Here is a 25278-nt window from a genome sequence, read left to right on the forward strand (position 1 = left end):
TAGCAAATGTAGCACCCATCTACGAAAAAGGCAGAAAGGAGGATCCCGGAAACTATAGGCCTGTCAGTCTGACCTCGGTAGCGGGGAAGGTCATGGAGCAGATCATCTTGAGTGCCATTACAACTCATATAACGAACAAGCAGGGGATCAGGCCTAGTCAGCATGGGTTCAGGAAAGGCAGGTCCTGCCTGACGAACCTGATCTCCTTCTATGACAAGATCACCCGATTATTGGATGAGGGAAAGGCTGTGGACATTGTCTGCCTAGACTTTCGAAAAGCATTTGACATTGTCCCCCATAGAATTCTCATGGAAAAACTGGCGGCTCGTGGCCTGGATGAGCATACGATCTGCTGGATCAAGCACTGGCTGGATGGGCGGTCCCAAAGAGTGGTGGTCAATGGAGTTAAATCCAGCTGGCAGCCGGTCACAAGTGGTGTCCCTCAGGGCTTGGTGTTGGGACCATTTCTGTTTAACATCTTTATTGATGACCTTGATAAGGACATAGAGTGTATCATCAGCAACTTTGCAGATGACACGAAGCTAAGCGGGAGTGTTGATCTGCATGAGGATAGGGAGGCTCTACAGAGAGACTTGGATAGATTGGACCGATGGGCCAATGCTAACGGTATGAGCTTCAACAAGGCCAAGTGCCGGGTCCTGCACTTGGGCCACAACAACCCCATGCATCACTACAGGCTTGGGGAAGTGTGTCTGGAGAGCTGCCTGGCAGAAAAGGACCTGGGGCTTCTAATTGACAAGTGGCTGAACATGAGCCAGCAGTGTGCCCAGGTGGCCAAGAAAGCCAATGCCATCCTGGCTTGTATTAGAAACAGTGTGACCAGCAAAAGGAGGGAGGTGATTGTCCCCCTGTACTCAGCACTGGTGAGACCACACCTTGAGTATTGTGTCCAGTTCTGGGCACCTCAATACAAGAGAGAGATATCGAGGTGCTGGAGCGAGTGCAGAGGAGGGCAACGAAGCTGGTGAAGGGCCTGGAGAATAAATCTTATGAGGAGCGATTGAAGGAGCTGGGACTGTTTAGTTTGAGGAAAAGGAGGCTGAGGGGAGACCTCATCACTCTCTACAACTACTTGAAAGGACATTGTAGAGAGGTTGGTGCTGGTCTCTTCTCACAGGTAATTAGCGATAGAACAAGAGGGAATGGGTTCAAGCTGCAGCAGGGTAGGTTTAGGCTGGACATTAGGAAAAAATCCGTCACAGAAAGAGTGGTCAGACACTGGAATAGGCTGCCCAGGGAGGTGGTGGAGTCACCATCCCTGAATGTGTTTAAGACTCGTTTCGATGCGGTGTTAAGGGATATGGTGTAAGGGAGAACTTTGTAGAGTGGAGTTGATGGTTGGACTCGATGATCCCAAGGGTCTTTTCCAACCTAAATGTTTCTATGATTCTATGATCTGAGAATAAGCTCTGTCTGCATTTGGATGTGGAGTTCTACTTTGTCCTTGACTGAAGCTACAGCAAGCAAACAAAATAGTGAAGGTGATCTGTAAAAGAAAGTGCAAAGACAATCTCAGCTGTGGGTTTGCAGAGAGGAATTATGAATACTTTTTAGAAATATGATGTTGATTGGTAAGTGATAACTTACTGTCGCCTATATCTGTCTTTTTTTTTTTTTGATTGAAGGCTTAGAACTGCATTGCTACTAGATTTTTTTTTCCATTTATGGAATTTATGCTGGAACTATGGAAACACCTCCACTATTTGAAATTTATGGTCTCTAGATTGTACAAAGAGAATACCTTTCCCATCTCCTTATGCTTGTTTGAATTGTGTTCTAAACCCCATATGGTTTAGCTTCACTGAAGTGTATATAATTATAATTCACTGCTGTGTGATGTGGGAATGTTTTTTGATTCATTTTACTTTGCCTGTGATTAGTTATTTTGAAGTGTGGGATACTGGAGAATGTCCATGATGGGCATGTCCTCCAGTCAGATCTATTTCCTAGTCGTCTTTTCCTTATGATAACAAAGATCACCTTTCAACAATGAGATATAACTAGGGGGCGAGAAAGCTGCATTACGACAAAATGATCCTTTAAGGTGTTGGGTGTTTTTCAGGAGGTCAGGAAATACGTATGTTCTCATTCATAAGAACAGGCTTAGATTGCCCCTGAAACTTAAATCTTTTGATTTAGCAAGTATTACAGATTCGTCAGAGTTCAGGATGAACTCTGTTCCCCGAAGAGAGAAATTTGTATACGAGACCACGTTTACAGAATTACAGGCACCGTTAAGTCCTTTCCAGTATCTCAGTATATTCTGTGAAGTGGCATGTTCCTGAAAGTGAAGTGTTGATAGCCTGCCTTTTTTTTTAAAGCAGGTCTCAATGTTAAACACATTTTTTGCAAAGTAGCAGTGATCACTGTGCCAACTCAATTCCTGCGGTGGTTCTGTTCAGGAGCTGTGGCTAGCATGTACGCAGCTGATTTGCCAGCATTTCTTGCCATTTCAGGCAAAGCATCATACAGGAGAAGGAGGATTTTAACACAAGAACATGATAGTCTATCTGATTGCCTGTGTATAAACAACCAATACAACATATGTTTCTGCAAATATGCTGCCTCCTTAGTCTATATTCACTGTTTTCAAACTGCTGTCCTCTCCTGAGTTCATTGTACCTAGGTACAGTAACCTGAAGAAGTGGCACAGCTGGATGTTAAAAGCTCTTTTTTTATTCTTTCTTTCCTGACTTTTCTGCTAGAAGAGATGAACTGATCTCCTGTCCTTTGATGTACATCATGATATCCTTCCTTAAGACGTGTGCCGTAGCAGTAGCTGTATAAATTACATGATGCCGTATTAATAACTTCCATATCACCTCATACTTTACATTATGTTGCCCGAAAAGACGGATCGCCTTCAGTTCTGTAGGGAATTTGATAAAAACCCTAGGCTTCTGATTGAATTGGAAATGTAAACCTCGATATCTTTACAGATGATTTCAGTTTAAAGATCCCTTAAGAGACAAGATCGGTCAACATCTACTAATATGTCACCAAGCTTTGCTCCTTTCCTGATGGTCATGAGTCTGTGATCTTGTCCTCCTCTGCCATGCTGTATGTGTTTTCCCACAAGATCACGGCAGCAGTAGAAGAGTGACCGCCATACCTTGTATGTGAACTGCCTAGCCAGAAGTCAGCTGTTGTGATAGAAATCCAAGAGTAGAGGAGGGACTTTGAAATGTTACCCTTGCTGCTCTTAAGACTATGAGCACAGGTAGCATCTCCTTCCTGGGCTGGCAGCTGTATTTCTACAAACTTGCAATGTGGAAAGAATCGGAGCTACACAAAAAGTATTGGAAGTGCCGGAACATTTTATCAAGCCTTCAATGTAGATAACCTGAATTTCAGGCCAGTAGTGTCTAATGCCAGCTTATAACTCTGACAAGCGTGTGTTAGAGTTCAGTTTGTTTTTCAGTTCCTCTTTTGGGTGGTATAAATACTGGTAAAATAGTCTCCTGCTCTGAAAAGCTATGAAAAGCTAAAGGAGGGACAACAAAGACAGTGCTGTAAAAGTGTTACAGCTCTTGCAGGAGCCTTCAAGAGTGCTGCCTGCTCGCTGCATCGATGCTTTGGATATTTTACCAGTGTATGCTTATGTACTTGGAACAAATCGTGCACTGTTTTGTTGCAATGTGCAACACGATATAAAAATGTTCCTTGAAAGTAGATCATGCTTTCTGCCAGGGTAAGGGGAGACGCCTTAGAACTGGACGTGAAACTGTTCCTGTATATTTAACCGCACGAATCTGAAATCCCCAAGACTTACCTGACATGCTCAGGTCTTCTGAACTTTTACCATAGCTCTTCATCAACAAACTGGTGGTTTTTTTTCATGTCATGCAATTATTGGTTTGTCTCTTCAGGACTGCTGTTACTATCTTTTCTTATTTCTCTATAATTTCTGGCACTTAGCCTACAAATCAATATTTTCATAGGCTACTGTTTGGAGAGTCGCGGCATATTAAATTTTCGGACTCCACTTTAAGTCATTAAAACATTGATCTTCTAACCAATAACAATCCTTGGTGTTCTGGTGTGGGTTTTTTTTGTGGTGTGTTTTTGGTTTTGTTTGTTTTAGGGAAGAATATTTACTTATCTATTATTTTTTTTTATAGTAAGTGTATATTTATGTATGAATCCTTTCAGAAAGAACAAACTTTAAAAGCTTGAAAGTGACAAGTTTTTATTTCTACTCAGATTCTATTTATTGCATATCTTTGTCTTATTATAGTTTACAAGATTAATACTTGGGCTAAAAGGTATTCCAGTAAGATTCCTGTAGCTTTACTGTATGTCTTAGACAGGTGCGCATACCTGTCTCTTACACTTAGTGGCCACTAACACACGTTTTGTATTTTCCTCAAGCTAACGTTATCTGGCGATACACAGTTCTGGAAAATTATGTTAAATCCTTCTTCTAATAAGACTTTTTGGTCTGCTGTCTGCATAGATGAGGTAACACAGAGGACACTGGAAAAATAGTGATTCAAGAGATTGTTCTGTGGGCTTTTAAAATTACCTTGTTTTCTGCTTTATCATTCTGTCCATTGGAATGCTGTGTGGCTCTTGAGAAATTGGAAGTGGCTGCCAGCGTACGCTCCTTTAAATGGTTTTGATCTGCTTAATGTTCAGCCCTATGAAGGCACTCACAGTTGTACCTCCACATATTTCTTTGTAAAACTGATCACTAGGGAATGCCATATGAGGAGACTGTACTTTAAGAGCTTTTCAGAATAATTTATTCCTTTAAAATAAAGCATCAGCCCTTATTTACATTTTTGATCTTGCATTTCAGATATTTCTGGTATACTTGGTTCTGTTACATTCAGCGTAACTAAAAGTATTAATGGAAGCTTTGTAATTGTCCTAGAAGTACTTGCAATCCATTAAATTAAAAAAAAAAAGTGCAGTAAAGAAAGCAGAACATTTTTGAGAATATATTTACTTCCTATTAATTCAGACAACTGCAGCAGGCATTTAGGCAGAGTGTGGATGTACTGAAATAGAAAAAACATGGCAGCAGTTGAGAAAGTGTGTGCATATTCAAATCCCATGAAAACAAAACTGTGCAGTTCTTGGAATCTCAGACTTAAATTACATTTGTACTTGTATTGAGCAAAATGAATACTGCACTAAAAATTGTTTCTAAATTCCATGGCATGTGTTACAGAAAATGTTAGAATTTATGATGGCCTGTAATACACCTATTCTCATGTGTAATTTTTTTTAATAACGTTTCTGACCTTTTTTTGCAGCTAGGCAAATGCTTTGCAGCAGTGAAACCATTTCAAGTCATAGCAAATTACTTTGCTAACCTTTTAAAGAAGCTTTAATAAATTTTATTCTTTTATCAGTCAGATTGCCTGCATAGTAAAGGCAGTAAACCTCTGAGTTACATTTGGGTAGCTGAAAAAGCACTTCAGAAGCTAAGGAGGAGGAGCTCAGCAGCATATAAAATATTCCCCATAGGAAAGTGTCACTGCTCCGTTATTTTAAGATAGATAGCATGTAGTGTTTAAGGCAAGTAAGTTTGAGTCTTAAAGTTGCAGCATCGAAATGTCTTACTTTTTATATGAAATTAAGTAAATTCGTATATAAAGAATATGTAGATAGATTTGTAAATCATTGGGGGTTTAATGCCATATTAACTTTCATTTTGGTTTAAAAGCAGTTTTCAGAAACAATAATTCTTTTAAACTGAGTACGACTCATGTTTGCCTGTTGATGCTACAAGTGTTCAAATGGATTTCTGTACTCAAGATCAAGCCAAATGTATCTAAAAAATGCCCTTTTTTGGGAGGAGTAAGGTGCCTCGTATTGATGACATTGTTTTGTGTTCTTACCTAGGTGATCGTTTCAGGTCTGTGATAGATGATGCTTGGTGGTTTGGAACAATTGAGAGCCAGGAACCTCTTCAGCCTGATTATCCCGATAGCTTATTTCAATGCTACAATGTCTGGTTAGCAGATTTATCTTCAATCTTTTATTTTAATTAGTTATTTCATTTAAAGTACTGACTGAGCAACTTGCTTTCATTAAATTCAGTCGTGCGTCTCACTGTACCAGTTTATTATAATACTCTGTGATATATAAATAAGTTATGTTAGAAACATTAAATAATTACATTGTTGAAGCAGTATTAGTAGATAAATCAGATGTGCTTATTTTTAAGCTGGGACAACGGTGATACTGAGAAGATGAGTCCTTGGGACATGGAGCTGATACCAAGTAATGGTATGGTACATTAATAAAGTAATTTGCTTTAAGAGTATATTTTAAGAAGGGGAAAAAAATGTATGGTTTTACCTAACTAATCCTGTTTTAATTACTAAACTAAAAGTGGATCAGGGCAAACGAACTGCAAAAAAACATAGAGCCATACTTAAACAAACTAAGTGTATGTTGGAAATAGAGAGAAATGTTACAGAAATTTCTAACAGGTAATGTACAGTTAAAGTTAACTTCTTGTACAGTTAGGAAGGATTGAGGATAAAGCTGTGCCCTAAGTCAGCTTTGATTTGGAAACTGCTTGCTCTGGCAGAGGTTCAGTGCATTGGAGACGTGACACGCGCCTGTGAGATGGTTTGATAGCAGTAGGATTCGCTCCCTGCCTGACCCAGCACACGTGGCTGGTAGACCCACTGCAGAGTGGGCAGCGCAGCATGGGCACTGTTCACAGACAAGAATGGAGTATTTCTTCTTTTCTCACGCAGGGTTTTGGGTTTTTTTGAAGATTTCATAAAAGTCTGGTTAAACAACGAAGTAGAATCAGCAATTTTTCCTTGTCTTTTCTAGGAAATGTTTGATAATATTGTCACTCATAAGTAACCATAAATAAATTTTTTGAAGTTGTAAATGTGTTAATTTCGATTTTTCGTTTTGGTTCAGCCCTTCTTTTAATGGGTACCTCTTCGTCATAAGTAAAATACAGATGTTAGAATGATAACATGACTAAAATAACTAAATAAAATAGGCAGATAACTAAACCTGAACCTGATAATTTTTTTTTTCTGTATCCACAAATACTGACTTCTGTTATACCTTCCTTTAAAAAAAACGTTAGAGGAGCACTTTGCATCATACTCTGAAAATCTGCTGTTACATTATGAATTGTCAAAGTTGGTAGGCCCTCAAGAATGGTAGCGTGATGGCACTGTTAACTTCCTTGCTCAGGAGCTCTGGTTTTACCATTTGACCTCACAAAACTGTGACAAGGTGGAACCCCTACCTGGGGAATGCCAAAATCATTTCTTACACAGAAATTTGTGTTTAAAGAAAAAAAAAAAAAAAAGGGGCAACCAAAAAGCTTTAACTGTGATAAAGGAGTGTCTTGGTTCTAAAATAAATTCTACAATTAGCTATTTGGAGGAGGATGAATCTTGTTTCATGGGGGACTTGTACACCAGGCTGCACTGTAAGGATTTAAATTTAACATACAACAGTGTACAGAAAGGATACTGGATGCTTCCAGAATGTCTTTGAGCAAATCACGAAGTATGTATTTGTTTCGATTAGGAAAATGATGTTATGTATCTTTGAATTGTGGATATATGTATTGCACAAGATACGACGACTCATGTTTTATTTAGTTTTCATGTTATATTCTAGCTGTATTTCCAGAAGAACTGGGAACTAGTGTTCCTTTAACAGATGATGAACGTAGAACGCTGCTCTACAAACCTCTGGATGGAGAGTGGGGTTCCAGGACCCGAGACGAGGAGTGTGACAGAATTATTGCAGGGATAAACCAACTCATGACTCTAGGTAAATCCTGAATCATACAGGAAACGAGTGATTTTGTTATATTTTTCATACTATGCTCGTGTACTTCTGTAATTACCAAAATGAATGTGATAAAATACACGTTTTATCTCTTGATTAACTGGAACAAAACTTTCTCATTGAACACTTTTAATTTTTTCATATAGTGGGTACCTATAAAACCTAAATTTTCTCCTGTTTTCAAAGTAACTATTGCTTTTTGGTAGATAATTTGATGACATATGCTAGGAATTTGGGTTTTACATGCGAAAAACAAGTATTTGATTTTTTTACTGCAGCTACTGAAGTAGTTTATATATACGTTTAACCCCAACTCTTGTTGGGGTTAAAATTGCAAACAGATGGGAGGGAAAAAAATAGTCTTATATACTTAATCAGAGAAGGGATACTTATGTGTAGATTTCCCCTGTATTGGCCTTTTCTAATTCCAGTTTTCTCCCCCATGTTGCAAAATGTTGAGGAAAAAGTAATTGATTAACTTTTGAAAAGCTGCTTGCTATTTGGCTGTAGAGCAATTACTCTTTACAGGCAGCTTCTGAAAAGGTAACTGTTAAAACGTTTAACACATCACTGCAACATTTACATGATCAAAGATGGGTGTCTGAGATGGAGATCCATCAGTGAAATACAGGCTGAATCGTAAGTCTGTTGTATGTTTTGTGATGAGCGAACTGTATTAAGCCAGCAGTCTTAGGTTTTGGGGTAACAATGGTCATAAATTAAATATGTAGGTTGTCACAGATAAATTTTTTTTAACTGATTTTTGAAGGACTTGAAGCAAGGTGGGACACTTACGTTTCCAAAAAGCCAGAAAACTCTTTAACTCTTGATATAACTTCTGATACCTAAATGTCCCACATTATGGCTTCTGTGGTGACATGCTGCATAAGAGGCTTCCTTTTGCTTCCAAAAGCAAGGAACTCTCCATACAGTGTAGTAATCCAAATTACAGAATTACATTAAAAACTGGTGAGGAAATTAAATTTTAGTTGTTTTCATTGCGTTGTCTAAGAGTAATGGTTTTACATCTTGCGTTACGTTGTATGGCATACTGCTTAGTTTGGGCTTAAACTATAGCATATGTGGTGCCTATCGGTGCGAAGTAGCAGTTGCTGAAACATTCGTAAGAGTAAGTAAACAGCTTTTAGAAGAAGAGCAGTCTGTTTAGCAATAACATATTTTCTGTTTTTAAAGACTTTCGACAGAGACTTTAAAGGTTTTTGTATTACGATATTTTCCCTTGAGGTATAACATGTTAGAATGATGTGTCGGAGCGCTCATGATGCTTCTAGGCACAGGAAGAAAAATCCAAGTTTGTGTAGGTGCACAGACTTTAATTGTTCAGCAGTCTCCTAGCATTATGGTGGATTGGTTTTAGAAGGCTTCTTTGCTGTTAGGTAGGGACAGGAGATTGTGTGTCTATTTTATTTTGACTCTGGATTTTTCCCTGTATGTTAATGAGATTGAAATAGCGCTGTAACTTTTATGGTAAGAATTTAATGAATTGCTTTGCGTGAAGATGGGAGAGGGGCAGTATAAAACCAGATGAAATGAGCTTGTGTTGTAAATAACAATACTGAATTGCTTGTCTTTATATATGTATAATTTATACATTTAAATCTACTTTTCAAATGTAGATTTGACAAGCTTGCCTTGTCTCCGAGGAGTGCACACCAGAATGGGTAGTCACTGCAATGATTGTATTCGCAGCATACACCTCAGCAAAGCGCTTTTATATGTAGGATATCACAAATTGTTTGGGGTATCTAGAGTTGTTATTGTTGTTATTTTGGGGAAAGTGCTATGCATTTCAAAGATGAAGAAATAGCATATGTTGTGGGGGTGTTAATCTTGAAACCACTAAGGGACTTTTGCGGTATGTAACTGATGATTTTATTTTTATTTTTTTTCTCACTCTGTCTAGATATCGCTTCTGCATTTGTGGCACCTGTGGATCTTCAAGCTTACCCAATGTATTGCACTGTTGTGGCATATCCCACAGACCTCAGTACCATTAAACAAAGACTGGAAAGCAGATTTTACAGGTTAGATCCAAGTCTCAGTTCCTGCTGTGAAATAGTCCCGACCATATTTTTGGTAGCTCTTTGTCTTGTAATACCCAACTAGGAGATGGGTACAGGCGTGCGCTTTGCGTTTCTCCCATCTTCTATCCTTGATCTGAGTTTCTGTTTTATAAAACTTCAAAAAGGATTGAACAGCTCTTCTCCAAAATGTATTTTGGAATTATGCGGCATTCAGATTCCTGCTTATGCAAATGACTTCTTCGTCCCATGTGAGATTCAAATTGCAGGACCAGAGACTAGGTCCAAAAGGATGAAGTTTGCACTATAATTTTAAAAAATCTGTCTCTTAATAAGAGAAACCTTAGAAATATGTCAAGTGTTTTTGTTCTAATGCTTTTTGGAAAAAAAAAAAATCCTTCTTTATCACTTTAGAGGCTACACAGAAAAGTAGCTACTTTCAATTTCAAAGCTAAAGTAGCTTTTCAGTTGGCCTTGAAATTCTAAATTGTTGGAAAGCAACAAAAATAAGGTTTAACTTTTTGACACCGTTTTGGCATTTTCCTAGACCACAATTGCAATTGCTGTATTTCTTTTTCACTAAATGTTATCTATGTAGGAGTATGCTCCTTTTAATTACTTCTGTTTCCTTTCGTTCTTGGGATGTTTATGGTTTGAAAATCAGTGTCCCTCTGGTACTTATTTTGAATAAACATGGATAGCATTTTGGTTTTTGTCAAATTTCAATGTTAATTTGCAGTACTTTATGCGTCCTAACTAAAGATCGAATTCTATATTAAAGTCATGTTTTCATTTAAAAAAAAAAAAACTGGTTTTTTATACATTATAATGTAATAATGCAAATTTATTCTTCCATGTTCATTGTGTGAAAAAAGGTAATCCAGCTTTCACTTCTGTAATGTACTGCTTTGCAATCAGAGGTGGCGAGGACTTGCTGGATTATTTTTTTTTCTCTTGCCAAAAGAGTAAGCGGTTATTTTTGGTAGTCAGCATACTTTCTTCAGTAAATCTGTTTTTTTATTAGTTCGTAGTATTGCCAAGGCCTGGCTAGGTAATGAGCAACTGCCTTGTGTTGTGCTTTCCAGGGAGATTTTTTTCTACACCTTCTGCAGGAGGGATTGTTCAGATCACTTGTGGTTTTGGTAGCTTTTCATGAGGCTTATCTTAAAACATTTTTTTTTTTCTCTTCTGAACCAGGAATCTTAGCATGGCTGTATGTTTTTCAAAAACGCAAAACAAACCAGAAAAAACACAATCTTTCCCAGTCGTTACTGGCATTGTATAGAACTAAATACTGGATTACCATTAAATACCATAAACATGATTAAATTGCATTTAAAAGCTTATGCTACACTAAACATGTTAAACGATCCCCCGCTTCACCCTTCAAAACACTTGTGCAGCACTTCTTTTCATCACGTTTTACTAGTATGAAAATAGAAGATTGTATATATTTGTAACTTCTATGCCGTCAGAGGTTTTATTTGAAATGGCATGTATTTTCTTTTTTATTGCATCTTTTTTTAGATTTGGATTTAATTTCTTTCAGTTATTTTTGCTTTTGTGCATCGTTTTTCATGATGTTGTGGCTATTCTATAGTTAGGTCATTAAATCAGAACCATGTGAGGAATTCTGATCGTTGTCTGTCAGAAAAATACATACTTTTAATAATTTTTTATGACTATTCTGTTAATTCTCAGCTGTGACTTAAGAGGTGGTACAGGGTGGGTTATGTATGTCATAAAGGAATAACAAAAGTTGAAGCGTCACAGCAGAATTTTCCTGAGGAGCGTCAGCTCTATATTCGTAAAGCCATTTATATAAATTACTGCAGGACATAACACGAGCGCTGGAAGCCTGAGGAAGCTGCCGTCTGCTGGTCACAAAGAACAACGTTATCGAAGTGTGCATGTTTTCTGATTTAATGTTAAAAAAAAATGATGAATGGGATAATACATTAGAAGAAGGATGTAAGGCTTTTTCTTCTGTTTCACATACATTACTAGAAATTAAGTCTCTCTTCTTCCTCTCTTCCCTCCTTTCACATACAGGCGCCTTTCTTCATTAATGTGGGAAGTCCGGTACATAGAACATAATACTCGCACATTTAATGAACCTGGAAGTCCTATCGTCAAATCTGCCAAATTTGTCACAGATCTTCTGCTACACTTCATAAAGTGAGTTGCTTAGTAGGTCTGTTGTTACTCCTGTCTCTTACTGGGGTATTTAGGCTTTTCAGATTACAGCTTGTCTTGATGAAGAATATGTAAGTTTTCAAAACAAGATGAAGTTCTATAATACGTTGATTGGCATAGATTGGCATGGCATTTAATTTCAAGAGACTTTCTGCTAACTTATAAAAATGGGTCTGAGTATCTTTGTGGAGTGATAGATGTATTTATAGGTAAGTTAGGAGTTCTGATTTAGAGTTTGAATACTGCCTATGTTAATACAATTGTGGGCATTTAATTCTAAAGTCTTCACAATGTAGGATGCGATTGAAAATGCTGTTTGATATGCAAAATAAAAATTGGAGGATTTGTAGTTGACAGAAATAGTAGCTGTCTTTCAGATGTTCTTTTTTTTATTATTGTCTATAGAAAAACTCAATGCGAAATGTTTCAGATGCCTCACAGTCAGCTGACGTGTCTAGATAAATTTGCAGACCTAAAGTTAGTAAGAAGAGTTTACTGAGCGTGTCCACTGCTTTGATTTGCTTGTACACAGTGAAGTGCTGCCATTCCCACATTGCAGAAATGGCGAGATACTTCATTAGTTCTACAAAAATCATGACATTTTTAGTGATTTAGTTTCTCAGTTGAAAATTGAAACTTGTTCTTTTTTATTTCGTGTGTTCTTAAAAACATTAGAATTGCATTATGTATTTGGAAATCTAGGACTTTGACTCCATGCGTAAATCTTTATGTTCAGTGCCTGTGATTTCTGTGATATACTGGCTGGAGAGTGAAAAATACTTGACCTGGTTCAGATGTTAAAACTTTTAGTGAAATACACCTTTAGGAACAGATACGTATCTAAAGGGCTTCTCTCTTACTTTGTTCTTTAATGTTTTGTCCTATGTTGCTTTTTTCTGATTAATTACGCAGCTCAGGGTTTTTCAAAGTGTGTATTTTTAATTGCCTTAGTTAAATTAGTGCAACACATGGATATTCTTATTTAATAATGGCCTATAGCTTTTATCTATTAATATACTCATTTAACTGAACTAGCAATGCATAAAAAGCCCAGAGTTTTGGGTTGAGTCTTTTTTAGGGTTCTAAATGTAGGGTAGAAAGCCTAGAGTATGGAAGGCAAACCCTGTGTGGTTGTAATGAGAGTGAAATATCCAGATGCCTCTGAGAATCTAAGGCATAGTCTAAGTTACCGAAGTCTTAAAAAGCAGAAGGTGGGGGGGGCGGGGGAGTGGCTTGATTTTTTATTTTTTTTTTTACTTTTTTTCCCCACCTTCTCCCCAGCTGTTGTAGTGCTAATCGCAGTAGCCTGTATTATGGATTACGATTCCAGTCCACAGTTGCTGAGTGTTTACTCCTTTTTTCTGGTGCTTTGTATGGCTACATAGCAGAACACCTTTGGGCTTTCTTCTGTGTGGGAGCTGGCTATGTTATACAAGAACTGAAAAATTAGTATTTGTTTTGCTGAGTTAATTATGCAGGTTTGTACAATAACAGTGTTAGTCCTTACATAAATAAACAGTAAATTTCAATTGTCTTACATTGTGGGTGCTAATGTATTTAATTGCAATTCTGTATCCTAAATCCACTGTAGTGTTTCTCAGAAAGCTAAATGAGCCCCAGAGCCCTTTATGTGGTGTAGTATTTTTCTAACATTAATAAATTCGTAGTAAAGGATTATGATTTTTAATTTTAAAACTTTGACACTGTTAAGTGGTTGATATTTTACAGAATGCTGATAATATTTTACAGCTTTTTGAGCAGAAGATTAGCTTTTCGTATTACCGCAGTCCTCTTAGTATTCATACAGAACTAAACACTTGATCATTTTATTTGGGAATGGCTTCATAAATGTTTTCCTTATCCTAGGTGAAATACAGTTGATTCCATAGGTGAAGATGGAAAATAAACGTTAGTATGTATTTCTTTTTACACAGAGATCAGAGTTGCTATGACATAATTCCATTATACAATGCAATGAAGAAGAAAGTGTTGTCTGACTCTGATGAGGTAAGTGGTTGTGTCTCGGACATTGGCATTGATAGACTGGAGAAACGGGAGCACTGTCTCTGTCCTACTGGATATAAAAGTACTGTTTTCAGTCACTGTAAGGAGGGAATGGGGTGTACTTTTCAGTCAGTTAAATGTTTCTTTTTGTCAGCTGGGAAACTGCGTAAAAATCCAGCTTCCTCCTTTAGTGCAGGCAGTGTGAACAGTTTATTGGAGAATTGAGGTGCTTCTTTATAATTCTGAGAGGTTCTCAGAACTGATGGTCGCATGAAATGCTTCCCAGAGGGACAGGGATAGAACTGTAAAGACTCAAATTATAAGTGAAGCATAAAAGAACTCACCTACTCATTATATGCTTATATTTTTTTAACCTTTTTATGCGACTCATTATCTTGCTCAAAGGAAGAAGAGAAAGATACAAATGTGCCAGGAACTTCCACTAGAAAAAGAAAGGTAATTTTTTAAAAATGATTTATAGTGCTATAAATAATTAGAAATGCATTTGTAAACAAAGGATTGTAAAACTGAAAATGTTCTTATTACCATGTAGTCTCAGCTTTTTGGAAGGTTTTGAACTGAAAGTGACTGAAACGTTGTTCTACTGAGCTGTTCAATCTCAAAGCATTTCCGTCTGTGCTGCTGCATGTACAAATTAATTAATTAGAATTTATATTCTGCAGGGTACCTAGTTTATCTGTTATACACCAGACAATATTGTCATTTCAGGATCATCAGCCGAAGCGGCGACTACGCAATAGAGCCCAATCATATGACATTCAGTCATGGAAGAAGCAATGCCAGGAGCTGCTCAATCTCATTTTTCAGTGCGAAGACTCTGAACCATTTCGACAACCGGTGGATCTCCTTGAATATCCAGTGAGTATTTTAGAATAGGAAGGCTGGTTATAATCCAGTTGTGAGGTTGTTTTTTTTTCTTCAACTGGGACCATTTTTCCAGCTCTTCTAATTGAAACTTCAGCAGCTCTATTGACAGACATTTTTCCCAGTGCTTGGTTGTCACCCAGTAATAATGTTTTTTGTCTTTTTAAAGTAATTTCAAAATAAATTGTACTACTTTGCTCTGTTAAAACATTTTGCAACTGAAGTATTTATATTCAGGGATGCCTATGTTGTTAAGTAAATTGCATCTTTTGCAATTAAGATGCATCTTTCCTTTTCTGGGTGAAAAATGGAAGGGCATATGTTTGGTTGTTGCATCTGACAAATGTTGTCATGGATCATCTTTAGTTTTCATTTCAGAAGTATAAAAACTAAAAGTAATTTTCGTATCAGAGTCATCTGGGCTTGATGCAGAAAAAGTACCCGCAGAAGAACTGTAGTGAAACGTTAACTGTAGTAACAATGACTTGCCCAGATTTTGCTTTCTTCCTGAGTGATTACACTGGAGTTCAGAGCATGAGCAGCCATTTGTAACTACAGAATATTTTAACATGAAAGTCTAGCTTAAGTTTTTCTTTAAAATATCATGCTAAGGTGATTAACTTTGGGGAAATGAATCGTCCCAATTAGAGAAAAGAAATGCTTTTTTTTCAGAAGTCACTAGTAGGTCTGTCTTGACACTTCTGCAGCCATTGGGCACCATAATTTTTTAAGTAATCTAAACTTTATGCTGTGGCCAACTACAAGTGGCCCTTTGCGTTTAAGATCCTTAAGTGACTGACAGAACTTAGGAGGCTTAGGCTCCCTGGTGTCACAAACCTGTTAAATGTTCAGAGGCAGCCACGTAGGTTCTGTTTGCTCTGATGGATTAAGTTAACTTTTTGGTTAATTTTGGTATTCTGTTTCTTCCACAGCCTAGAAAAATAGTTGGCTTGAAGAGGGTATTTAAGCCTGTGGAGCTTTCATTATTTTAGTATTACTTTCCTAAATTGTCAGGTCTCCATTTGGGAAACTGCTGAGGTTTCAGCAGGGATGTGCTAAGCCTCTGATCAGGTTCAAATATTCAAACCTCATATTTTAAAGCTAATATGTAAAACCAGTATTAGGCTTAGTACCAAGTTTGAGCTGCTAAGCCACATGGAGAGCTTGTAGTCACACTTTCATATCACAGTTATCTTTGTGACAGTGTGCCAGTAATATAACCCTTAGGACACAAAATTTTGAGCTCTGTATTTCAATAAATCTGTGTACCAAATGAATTAAATCTTATATCAGTTAATTTCTGACCTTGATCCTGTCAAGTATGTCTGTGAGGAATTACGTTGTGTCTGAGTAGAAAGGAGCAAAACGTGGTTAGGAGTATTCCATACCTATTTAAAGAGGACAGTTTCGTTTAAACAGGTTTATCAAATGCATCCTAATGAAAATGATACATTAAGCCTTGAGGAAGAAAAAATGTAATACATCGCCTTGCTGTTTCTTAACAGGATTATAGAGATATTATTGACACTCCGATGGATTTTGCTACTGTTAGAGAAACACTGGAAGCTGGAAACTATGAGTCACCAATGGAGTTATGTAAAGATGTGAGACTTATTTTCAGCAATTCCAAGGCCTATACACCAAGTAAAAGATCCAGGGTACGACTTTTCCTTTTTTGTTTGTTTGAAAGAATACTTATATCTGAAAAATAGAGGGCAGAATACCAGAGAGACAGTGTAATTGATTACTTTAAAAACAAGTTTAATTATTTCTGATCTTCAAACATGAATATTTCTGGGAAAGTAGTATAGCTTTGTATTAAAGGAAAGGAATGCATGCTGTTTAAATGTCTAAAGTTCTGGTGTTCTGCAAGTGTGTTTCAAAAGTAAATATTTGAAAGTGGATCTAAAGGGAGAGCCACACTGAAGGAAAGATCTGTAGAAACATGATTGTTGGGTACACTAGTGGAATTTAACTGGTATTTTGAGGAAGAAACTAGATTTTCAAAACGCACACAGAGATCTCCACTTTGGAGATTGCCCCAGACTGAAATATCTGGGTACAGAGAGTAGAGGATAATAAAGCACTCAGGATTTCTGGGTAATAGAACTCTTCACGTAAAGCATGAGCCTACGGAGCCGTTCTTAGTGAGCTGATACTGAAATGCACTGCTGGTGATAAAGTTAATAATATTTTCTCTTGAATTAACTTGTAGGTATCTGTTAGCAGTGAAAATTATAAATGTATAATTATGCGTGTTCAAGGCTTCTCTGTAGCTTTTCTTTTACTAATATGCTTTAGGTATTAGACTAGAATTATTAATAGCTTTTATGTTTGGCTCTTCTAAATAGCAAATTAATCATCAGGACTTTATTAAAACGCAGGGACATATTCCTTATATGTGACTAGCAAGGACTGATCAGCGTTTGGTCTCTGTTCAGTCAGTAACAGACAATCTCACTCACTGTTTGAGCTGCCTAAGAATCGCTCCCTTGTCTTTTGGTTGCATCAAAGGGCAGGGCTTGGAGGGGTGGGCAGGTCTGGATTCGGTTGCGGTTTTTCTTTTTCGATCTCCTCAAAGCAAGATAAAGAGAGTGCTTGGCATTATCTTAGCTCTGTTGTGGTTTCACAGATTCTTCTGACGTTTTCATATTTTTTTCATGTTTCTTCCAGACAGACTGGTATAGTAGTAAACTTGTAGCTGTTTTTTATTTTACTTAAAGTGGAAGGTTCTGATGTCAAGAATTCTGTGTACTTTCAATGCGTGCAACACAGCGTTGTTGAAAGGTGACGTTTTTACTCTGACTTGTCATTCAGTGATATTTTAGCATCTTTACATCACTGATGCTTACTTGAAGGGTAAACCTAAACCCATCAGCGTGTTTGGTTTTTTTCCTTGGTACATTAGACACACATTTTTATATAGTTCCTTACATATTTTCTTATGAAATTTCTTTGGATGTCCTCTCCAGTAATGTATTCGGAATCTGTCGCACTTACTGTTTAATCTGGCACTCTGATAGTTTGGTGTGTCATTAGGGAGGTAACTTACAATAGTCTTTGTGCTTCATATTCTAAGGTGTAGTGTCCCCTCTTAAAGTGTCTAGACAGTTTACTTCTGTGTTTTTGTTTCCAAAATTAATAGCAGCTGTGCTCAAATAATTAGCTGTGATCTAAACTTGAGTTTGATCGGGTCTCGCTGTAAATCATCCAAGGCTGGGGCGGGGGGAGAAGAAAAATGTGCACTTAGGTAATTCCAGTACATTTATTGTACCTGTTGCAACCAACTCACTGGTAGTATCAATTCATCCATAAGAGGAATAGACTGATGTTCAAATACGGGATATAAGAATGCAGCTTAATACAGAAGAAAACTAGATTTCTTGACCCTAGGTATGATACAGTAAAATTCCATTAAGGATCTCTCTCTGTTTTCTGCTGATGCTAGAAAGGGATGTGTTCTGGAAGGGCTGTTGAAAAGGTGTCTTTTCTAATTTTTCCTTTTGTGCGTGATCTTCAGTTGTAATACACTTTTCAAAGCCATGAAAATAGTTCAAGCAAACCTACACATGGATGAGTGTAAATTTGTGGAGACAGACTGTAAATTTCCTTAAAACATTTCCATATTAATCAGTTTACTTTTCTAGCTATTGTTCAATAATAAATATGTAAAATGATGCTTTGGAAAAGTATAAAACTTGCTTATTTACTGTTTTTTTCTTTTTTAGATCTACAGCATGAGTTTGCGCCTTTCTGCTTTCTTTGAAGAACACATAAGTTCTATTTTATCGGATTATAAATCTGCCCTACGCTTTCATAAAAGAAATACAATAAAGAAAAGAAGAAAAAAAAGAAGCAGAAGCAGCTCAGTTTCCAGCAGCGTTGCATCCAGGTACATTAATTCCTTTATGGTATTCATTAAATGCTGCACAAGTTTGACATACCTAAACAGTAGAACTTGGTGTGTTTGTTTTCTTAATACTTCCTTTACTATTCCCTATATTGCAGAATGATAGCTTTGACATGCAAGTCCCTATGATGTGGAAGAGTTTTAAACTTTACTTAGAGCTATCCTAGTGTAAGTGCTTAAAATTCAAATAACTGCTAAACATGTACAGTAAAACAGCATCGTTAGGATAGTGATGGCATCATGCTTTATCATATAACTATAGCATTTACTGTAAAGATTCACTTTTCAGAGGCTCACAACTACATGAATTTCCACAGTAAATGTCATATTTTTAACATACTTCATACAGAGATGATCGTTTTACTCCCGCAATCTCAGACGCTAGCATTTAATTTTATTTATTCCTGTAAAATAAAAAAGTGGTCATCCAGCATACAAATTGTTACTCCCTTTTCAGCCCTGAAAGGAAGAGGAGATTAATAAAACCTCCGCTGAAGGCAGAAACTTCTGCCACCTCTTCATCTTCTGCACCTGCACGGTCAACAGCACCGAGACACGCTCCACCTCAGATGAATGGAAAAGCGGCTGAAACCTCTTCCCTTGTGCGGACTCGAAGCAATAGGGGAATAACGGATGTGGCTGTTACAGAGCAACCATCTACTTCTTCAGGAGCAAAGCCTTTAACAATAAAGCCTTTAATTACAAAAGCTAATACTACTGCAGGGTCAGGAAAGTCAGGCAAGTTGTTTCTTTGGTTTTTTTTGAAGCTGTGAATGTTTTTAAACCTAAAACTTGCTTTTTGGAAATCTTATGCATTTCTCTCAGTTAAGACTGGTTCTGTTTTCAAGCTGCTGGGCCTCTGAGGTTCGTCAGAGGAAAACTGAGCAAGTTAGGCTATGTTATTTTATCCAGGACGCTTTCTCACTTCTAGATCACTGATCCCAATTGTTTGTAGAAGAACATGACTTCCTTTTTAGCCAGATAAGATAGAATGTGGTATAAACTACTTAACTTGAATAATTATTTTTTTTCTTCTCCTTGCCCTTCTAGTACTGGAGAATTCAACTAAACATTCCAAGAACCAGAATATTGTATCAGTCCCTAGTCAGTCTGACTACAGTCATAACACTAGGAATAACTCCACAAGAGAAAATCCCGAGAAAGAGAAGCAAATCAAGCGCAAAGTAAAATCTTCCACTGTTAATCAACAAGGTATGGAGTTTCTTTGGTGCCTTTTCCTTCCCAGTTATTGGTGTAGTGTGGTGGCTGTAATGTTTGTTGTACCTTATTAGTGATAATTTGGGGGTGGGAAATTAGTATGCATTATGATTTAGTAGAATAGGGAAGTCTAGTGGAAAAACTTAGAGTGGGTTTCCTTCTTGATTAATTAGCATGGTTTTGACTAGTCTTAACGCCATTTCCATGGTGTGATAACAGTGTTGTCTAGCCAATTTTGATACATTAACACACCTGTACCTTCATTTAAATTATTGCAAGGATCATGTTACGAGTTCTCGGATTCCAAAGCAGACTTCTGCAGGGTCACACTTTAGCCCTGTGGGGTTTACCTAATAGAAGTTCAGCGGGTTACATTTGGGTCAGTAGCCTGAGTGTGATTACGCCCTCCACAGCCACGAGCATGAAGATCAGAGCATCCCGGCTGCAACTTGGTTCTTCCACTTTTTTGCCACAGCAAAATAGATCTGTGCAGTGTTTACTGCTTCTGTTTAGTATATCTGTATGGGTTGATCGGACCTAGTTTCATACAATCTTCTGACTGAACTTGCTTGGTCTTTTGATGTCTGGATACCTTAAAAGTCAAAGCTTCTGTGGAGAGTGAAATAAGATCTCCTAGTCATAAAAGCTTTCCTATTTACGAAGGAGCTTTGAACTGTGAAGCTGCTGTGAAGCAGCTAGATCCACTAAGCTCATCTTTTCTCTGAAGATGGAGACGCAGTAGTCTACAAGTTGGGCCGCAGCTAATTAATCTGGTTACTCCTTGTAGTCTTCCTCTCCCTGAGGATTATTTTACTCATCCATGCTTCTGAAAAAACAGCTTGTGGTCTGATCAGTTAAATCATCTGTCTGTTCCTTGCAAACTCTCTCACAAAGGCCTTGGCTGTCACCACATTGCATGGCTAAATATGCCGCCATTATACGACTGGATGCTTGGACATGTCAGAGGTAGCTGAATGATGTTGATGTGATCCTTTCTCTCCTGCGCATCCACTCACATGACGGTGGAGGCATGAGCTGTTAATGCCTGATGGGGCACATTTGAACACAGCAGGAGCTGTGCACCGATGTTCCATCAAAGGACTGGATGAACTATCACGCTGGCTATCGGTCTGTTCCTGGTCATGTTTCAGGCAGGGGCTGTGGCGTCAGAACATCTCCATAAGGGGTTCTGTGACATGCCCCACTGAGGAAGTTGAGCACCACTCCCCTAGGAAAAACTCATAGCCCATAAAAGTCTCCAGTACATTCTGCTGTGTGTCTGTTAACGTGAGAAATCTGCAAATTGCGTATCTCTTTTTTGGTTTTGTTTGTTTTTGTTCAAGTCCCATGTTTCTACCCCTTTCCTTGCTTATTGTTGAAATAACCCTGGTGTACTGAACTGGCTATAAAGGATGCTACCTCAGGCTGAAAGAAATCTTTTCATTTCTGCAGAGGTGACCTGCTGTGAAGCATTCCTCATCCTTGCAGCAATGCTTCTCGAGCAACTTTTTGCCTTTGCAGGTACCAAATACGAGGTTTTGTTCACTGGTTTAGCATCAGCCAAGAAAAATACCCAAGCTGTTCCCTTTTTTCTTTTTTTTTCTTTTTTTTTTTTTTTTTTTCCTTCTTCAATCTACCTTGATTTAAACCCAACGAGCAGTTAGTCCTCATTGCATACTGGCACGAAGCTCTTTGAGCTCTACTTTGGGTTTCTTAGATTTTGACAGATTGGCAATCGCTGTGAATCCGTTCAGATATTTTAGCGAGAGTTTTATTAAGGCAGTGTGAAAATGAATGTAAACGCAAATCTGTTACGTGATACGTACTCTCATTTCTTTACAGCAGACTGCAAGAATAATGCTTTGGCATCAGGAAGCATTCAGGTGAATGGACACGGAGGACAGCCTTCGAAACCTCCAGTTAAAAGAGGTCCCGGACGGAAACCGAAGGTGGAGACTAATAACAGTAGCTGTGAAGTGGTGCACAAGAAAAGAGGCAGAAAACCAAAAAAGCTACAAATTGTTGAACAGCAAAAGGTTGCAGAGCAGAATACAATCCAGACTGCAAGGGATATACCAGAAGAAGCCTCTGCTTCTACTGCATGCAACTCTCTTTCTGAAAATAATATGAAGGAAGACTTGTTACAAAAAAAAGGCCGTGGGGGTAGAAAGCCAAAAAGAAAGATAAAGACCCATCAGCCGGGCTCGGACCTTTTAGTTCCTGCGAATGTTAAAATGCAAACAAGAAGCAGGAGGAAAAAGATTGATGAGCCTATGGAGGAGGGGTCTGAAGAGCTTAAAGATTCTGAACCTCACATGAGAACTAGAAACCAGGGTAGGAGGACAGCCTTTTACAATGAAGATGACTCTGAGGAAGAGCAAAGGCAGCTATTGTTTGAAGACACCTCCTTAACTTTTGGAACGTCTAGCAGAGGCAGAGTCCGAAAGTTGACTGAAAAAGCAAAAGCTAATTTAATTGGTTGGTAATTTTTACCAAGGGTTTTACTTCAGAATGCTATGAAGCAGGTACAGTTAAGGAACAGCAGAACAGACTTCTGCTTCCCTGCTGCTATTATGGGTTAGAAGAATATGTTCTGATTTGGGGAGAAAAATTTAGCAAAAAATAAACTGAAAGAACATTCTTTGAAAGAAAAATATATTTTAAACGTTTGCTATTTATTGCCCTCCAAATAGGTTATGCATTTCAACAGTCATTTTGTCCACAGTTGGGAATAATTGAAGCAATTTCTGACTAACGTACGGAGTTGAGAACTACTCTGCTCAAGTAGTGCGTAGTGTCTCTACACAATTAAAAAAAGGTGATAGAACTTTTAATGCCACAAACTGAAAACAGAAGTCTATTTTTGACCAAGCAAGGTACACGTTGATTGTAAAGTCGAGTTGCCTAGGAAGGCAGATTATGGCAAAGAGTGGCAGTAAATTCACTTACATTTCTATTAAATACAAAAATACCAAACTTTGCTAATCTGAAAATGCTTAATTTCAGTTGTGATGGAACGTTCAGCTGCAAAAGAAGCCTAGCACAGGCCGTTGGTTTATCCAAGTTCTGCCAAACATAGCAAAAATGTAATCACAAATATATATATATATCCACATTGGAAAAAGTTTGACTAATGTCTAATTTTTCAGACCTTGATTCTTGTATCAATCACTAACTCTCTGTTTATTGTGCCAAAGACTGAGAATCAGTGCAGTGGAAAGCCTTTTTTTCTTTTTGAGTGTCAGTACAGCATACCATTTGCAGTGATACAAGCTGTGTATTGTTTTAAATAGTAAGTTGTTAACATTGTTCTGAAATGTATCCTTTTTGGTACTTTGGTAGAAAATAATGCACTGGTGGGGTCCTTTGACAGAGATGTTTTAGACAAAATGTATAATTGGTTAAAGGATTCAAGGAAATTACAGGACAGGTATGGAATTACGATGTTTACTTTCTGATCCAGATTGATTGTTGTTTCTACAACTTTAGACATGCTTAAGAGGCTAAAATGACCTACAAAGAAGAGTGTATGTGTATATATTAATATATACATAAACACATACGTATAAAATATTACCCAGGTATAAATTTTTTTCAGGATTTTTTAGATAGCACTAGAATTGAAAATAAATTTTAAAATGTCATACTTTATAGTTTAATTTTAAGGGGAAGATTGGTTATTTTCAATTATTAAGGTTCAAAGGCCAAATCACTTTTTATGCAATCATGTTTTATACAGTGGTCTCATTGCACATTGTGTTTTTCTGCACTTTTTATGGTATATCACGCTGACATAAGTCAATATACACCCTAAAGAAAAATTCCATTTAATGATTGTGCCTTGTATTCTATTATTTCTTGCATCCTTAGTAAAATTAAGTTGTCTATTGTAAATGATAACTATATGACTTAGGGGAATGTATTGTTATATGTACTGCTCTAGAAAAGAAAAGCAGTTATTTATTTGTTTATGGTACATTTAGTTATTTTATACCTTTACAAACAAACTTTAATACCATTTTCTATCACTTAAAGTATTGTCCAGTTTTAAGGAAAAAAATACAGAAGTAGTCATATTTTCTGAGATCTGGTATGGTACAAAAATGTAACCAAAATTTTCTGGTTATACATTATTTTGGAAGTTTGGGTAGTGGGAAAGGGGTTTTTCTTTGTGTGTGTGTGACCCTAACTTAGTTGAAAAAATAAACCTGAAATGAAACCTCAATTCTGTACACCCTTACTTTATAATAATTCTTTTTTTTTTTTTTACGAACATCATCTGCAATATCTGGAAGGGAGGGCATACAGAATTAAGACCTTAAATTTGCACAGATTCTGTATACTTACTTGAGGCCTAATTCTTCATTCTTTATTGTCTGTTACAAAAAAAAGCTTAACTGTTTGAGCAAAGAACGTTGATATCTGGCACCAAGAGGAATAGAAATACGCTTACTGCGGATAGCAAACTGGTATCCACCATACCTCGTTTTATGTAGTCCATTATGCATTTTGCTACAAAAAAATACTATAATATTTTCCAGACCCTCTTTGAATTGTTATGGATATGAATTTGGGGAGCAGGGATTAGTTTGCGTTTCATTTGTTGGTATATTTACTTTTCTAACAAGTATTTCTTTATCATGCAATTAAAATGGAGTCACTAAACATGTGGTAAGATAACAAGCTATGGTTGTACAGTTGCAATACAGCTTCACAGTTCAAAGCTAATTGATTCTACTTGCTCATTTTGTCAAAACTCGCTGATGACGGCAATCATTTGAAAATGTGTAATTTCCTGATGTTATCTGCATTGTAATATATGAAATAGATTATATCTAAAATTCAGCTTCTGTATTTACTCCATTTGTAATAATGTTTTATATGGCATGTTTATGTATATATTTATATATGAAAAATACCTTGTAAGTAAGTTTTGGAGACTGAGATAATGTGCGTTCCCTTAACAGTAGGTAGAAAATTGTACATCTTAATTTTACGAGAATAGAAGGCCTTACCTGCAGAATATGGGTACTGCTTCCCACCCGCTAATATCAGTGACTTCAGCCAGTAACTTTTTAATTCATATTAGACACATTAACGGTTTTTTTCTTTTGAAATTGTGCATAATTTGGGTCAGATTTTTTATATAAGCAACACTAAAAAATTATTAGAAGTTAATACCAGATTTACTTAAAAGTTATATTTTTATAATTT

General features: G+C 37.1%; 1 protein-coding gene across 6 annotated transcripts in view; it reads left to right on the forward strand.

The window, feature by feature from the left end:
- PHIP (PHIP subunit of CUL4-Ring ligase complex) overlaps positions 1-24289 on the forward strand; it is a 113445-nt gene extending 89156 nt beyond the window's left edge. For 3 of the 6 annotated variants that reach the window (XM_074581325.1, XM_074581327.1, XM_074581329.1), the window contains 13 exons: positions 5875-5986; positions 6200-6261; positions 7636-7791; positions 9734-9854; positions 11904-12029; positions 13982-14054; positions 14457-14507; positions 14781-14930; positions 16442-16594; positions 18665-18828; positions 19304-19584; positions 19897-20058; positions 21907-24289. In XM_074581325.1, the coding sequence (XP_074437426.1) occupies positions 5875-5986; positions 6200-6261; positions 7636-7791; positions 9734-9854; positions 11904-12029; positions 13982-14054; positions 14457-14507; positions 14781-14930; positions 16442-16594; positions 18665-18828; positions 19304-19584; positions 19897-20058; positions 21907-22550 (2255 nt within the window). In that variant the 3' untranslated portion in view covers positions 22551-24289. The remainder of the gene's footprint in view (positions 1-5874; positions 5987-6199; positions 6262-7635; positions 7792-9733; positions 9855-11903; positions 12030-13981; positions 14055-14456; positions 14508-14780; positions 14931-16441; positions 16595-18664; positions 18829-19303; positions 19585-19896; positions 20059-21906) is intronic. The other 3 variants (XR_012586317.1, XM_074581326.1, XM_074581328.1) reach the window with 3 other exon arrangements.
- The last annotated feature ends 989 nt before the right edge of the window (positions 24290-25278 follow it).

This window comes from Larus michahellis, chromosome 3, assembly GCF_964199755.1.
Source record: "Larus michahellis chromosome 3, bLarMic1.1, whole genome shotgun sequence".
Taxonomy (NCBI): domain Eukaryota; kingdom Metazoa; phylum Chordata; class Aves; order Charadriiformes; family Laridae; genus Larus; species Larus michahellis.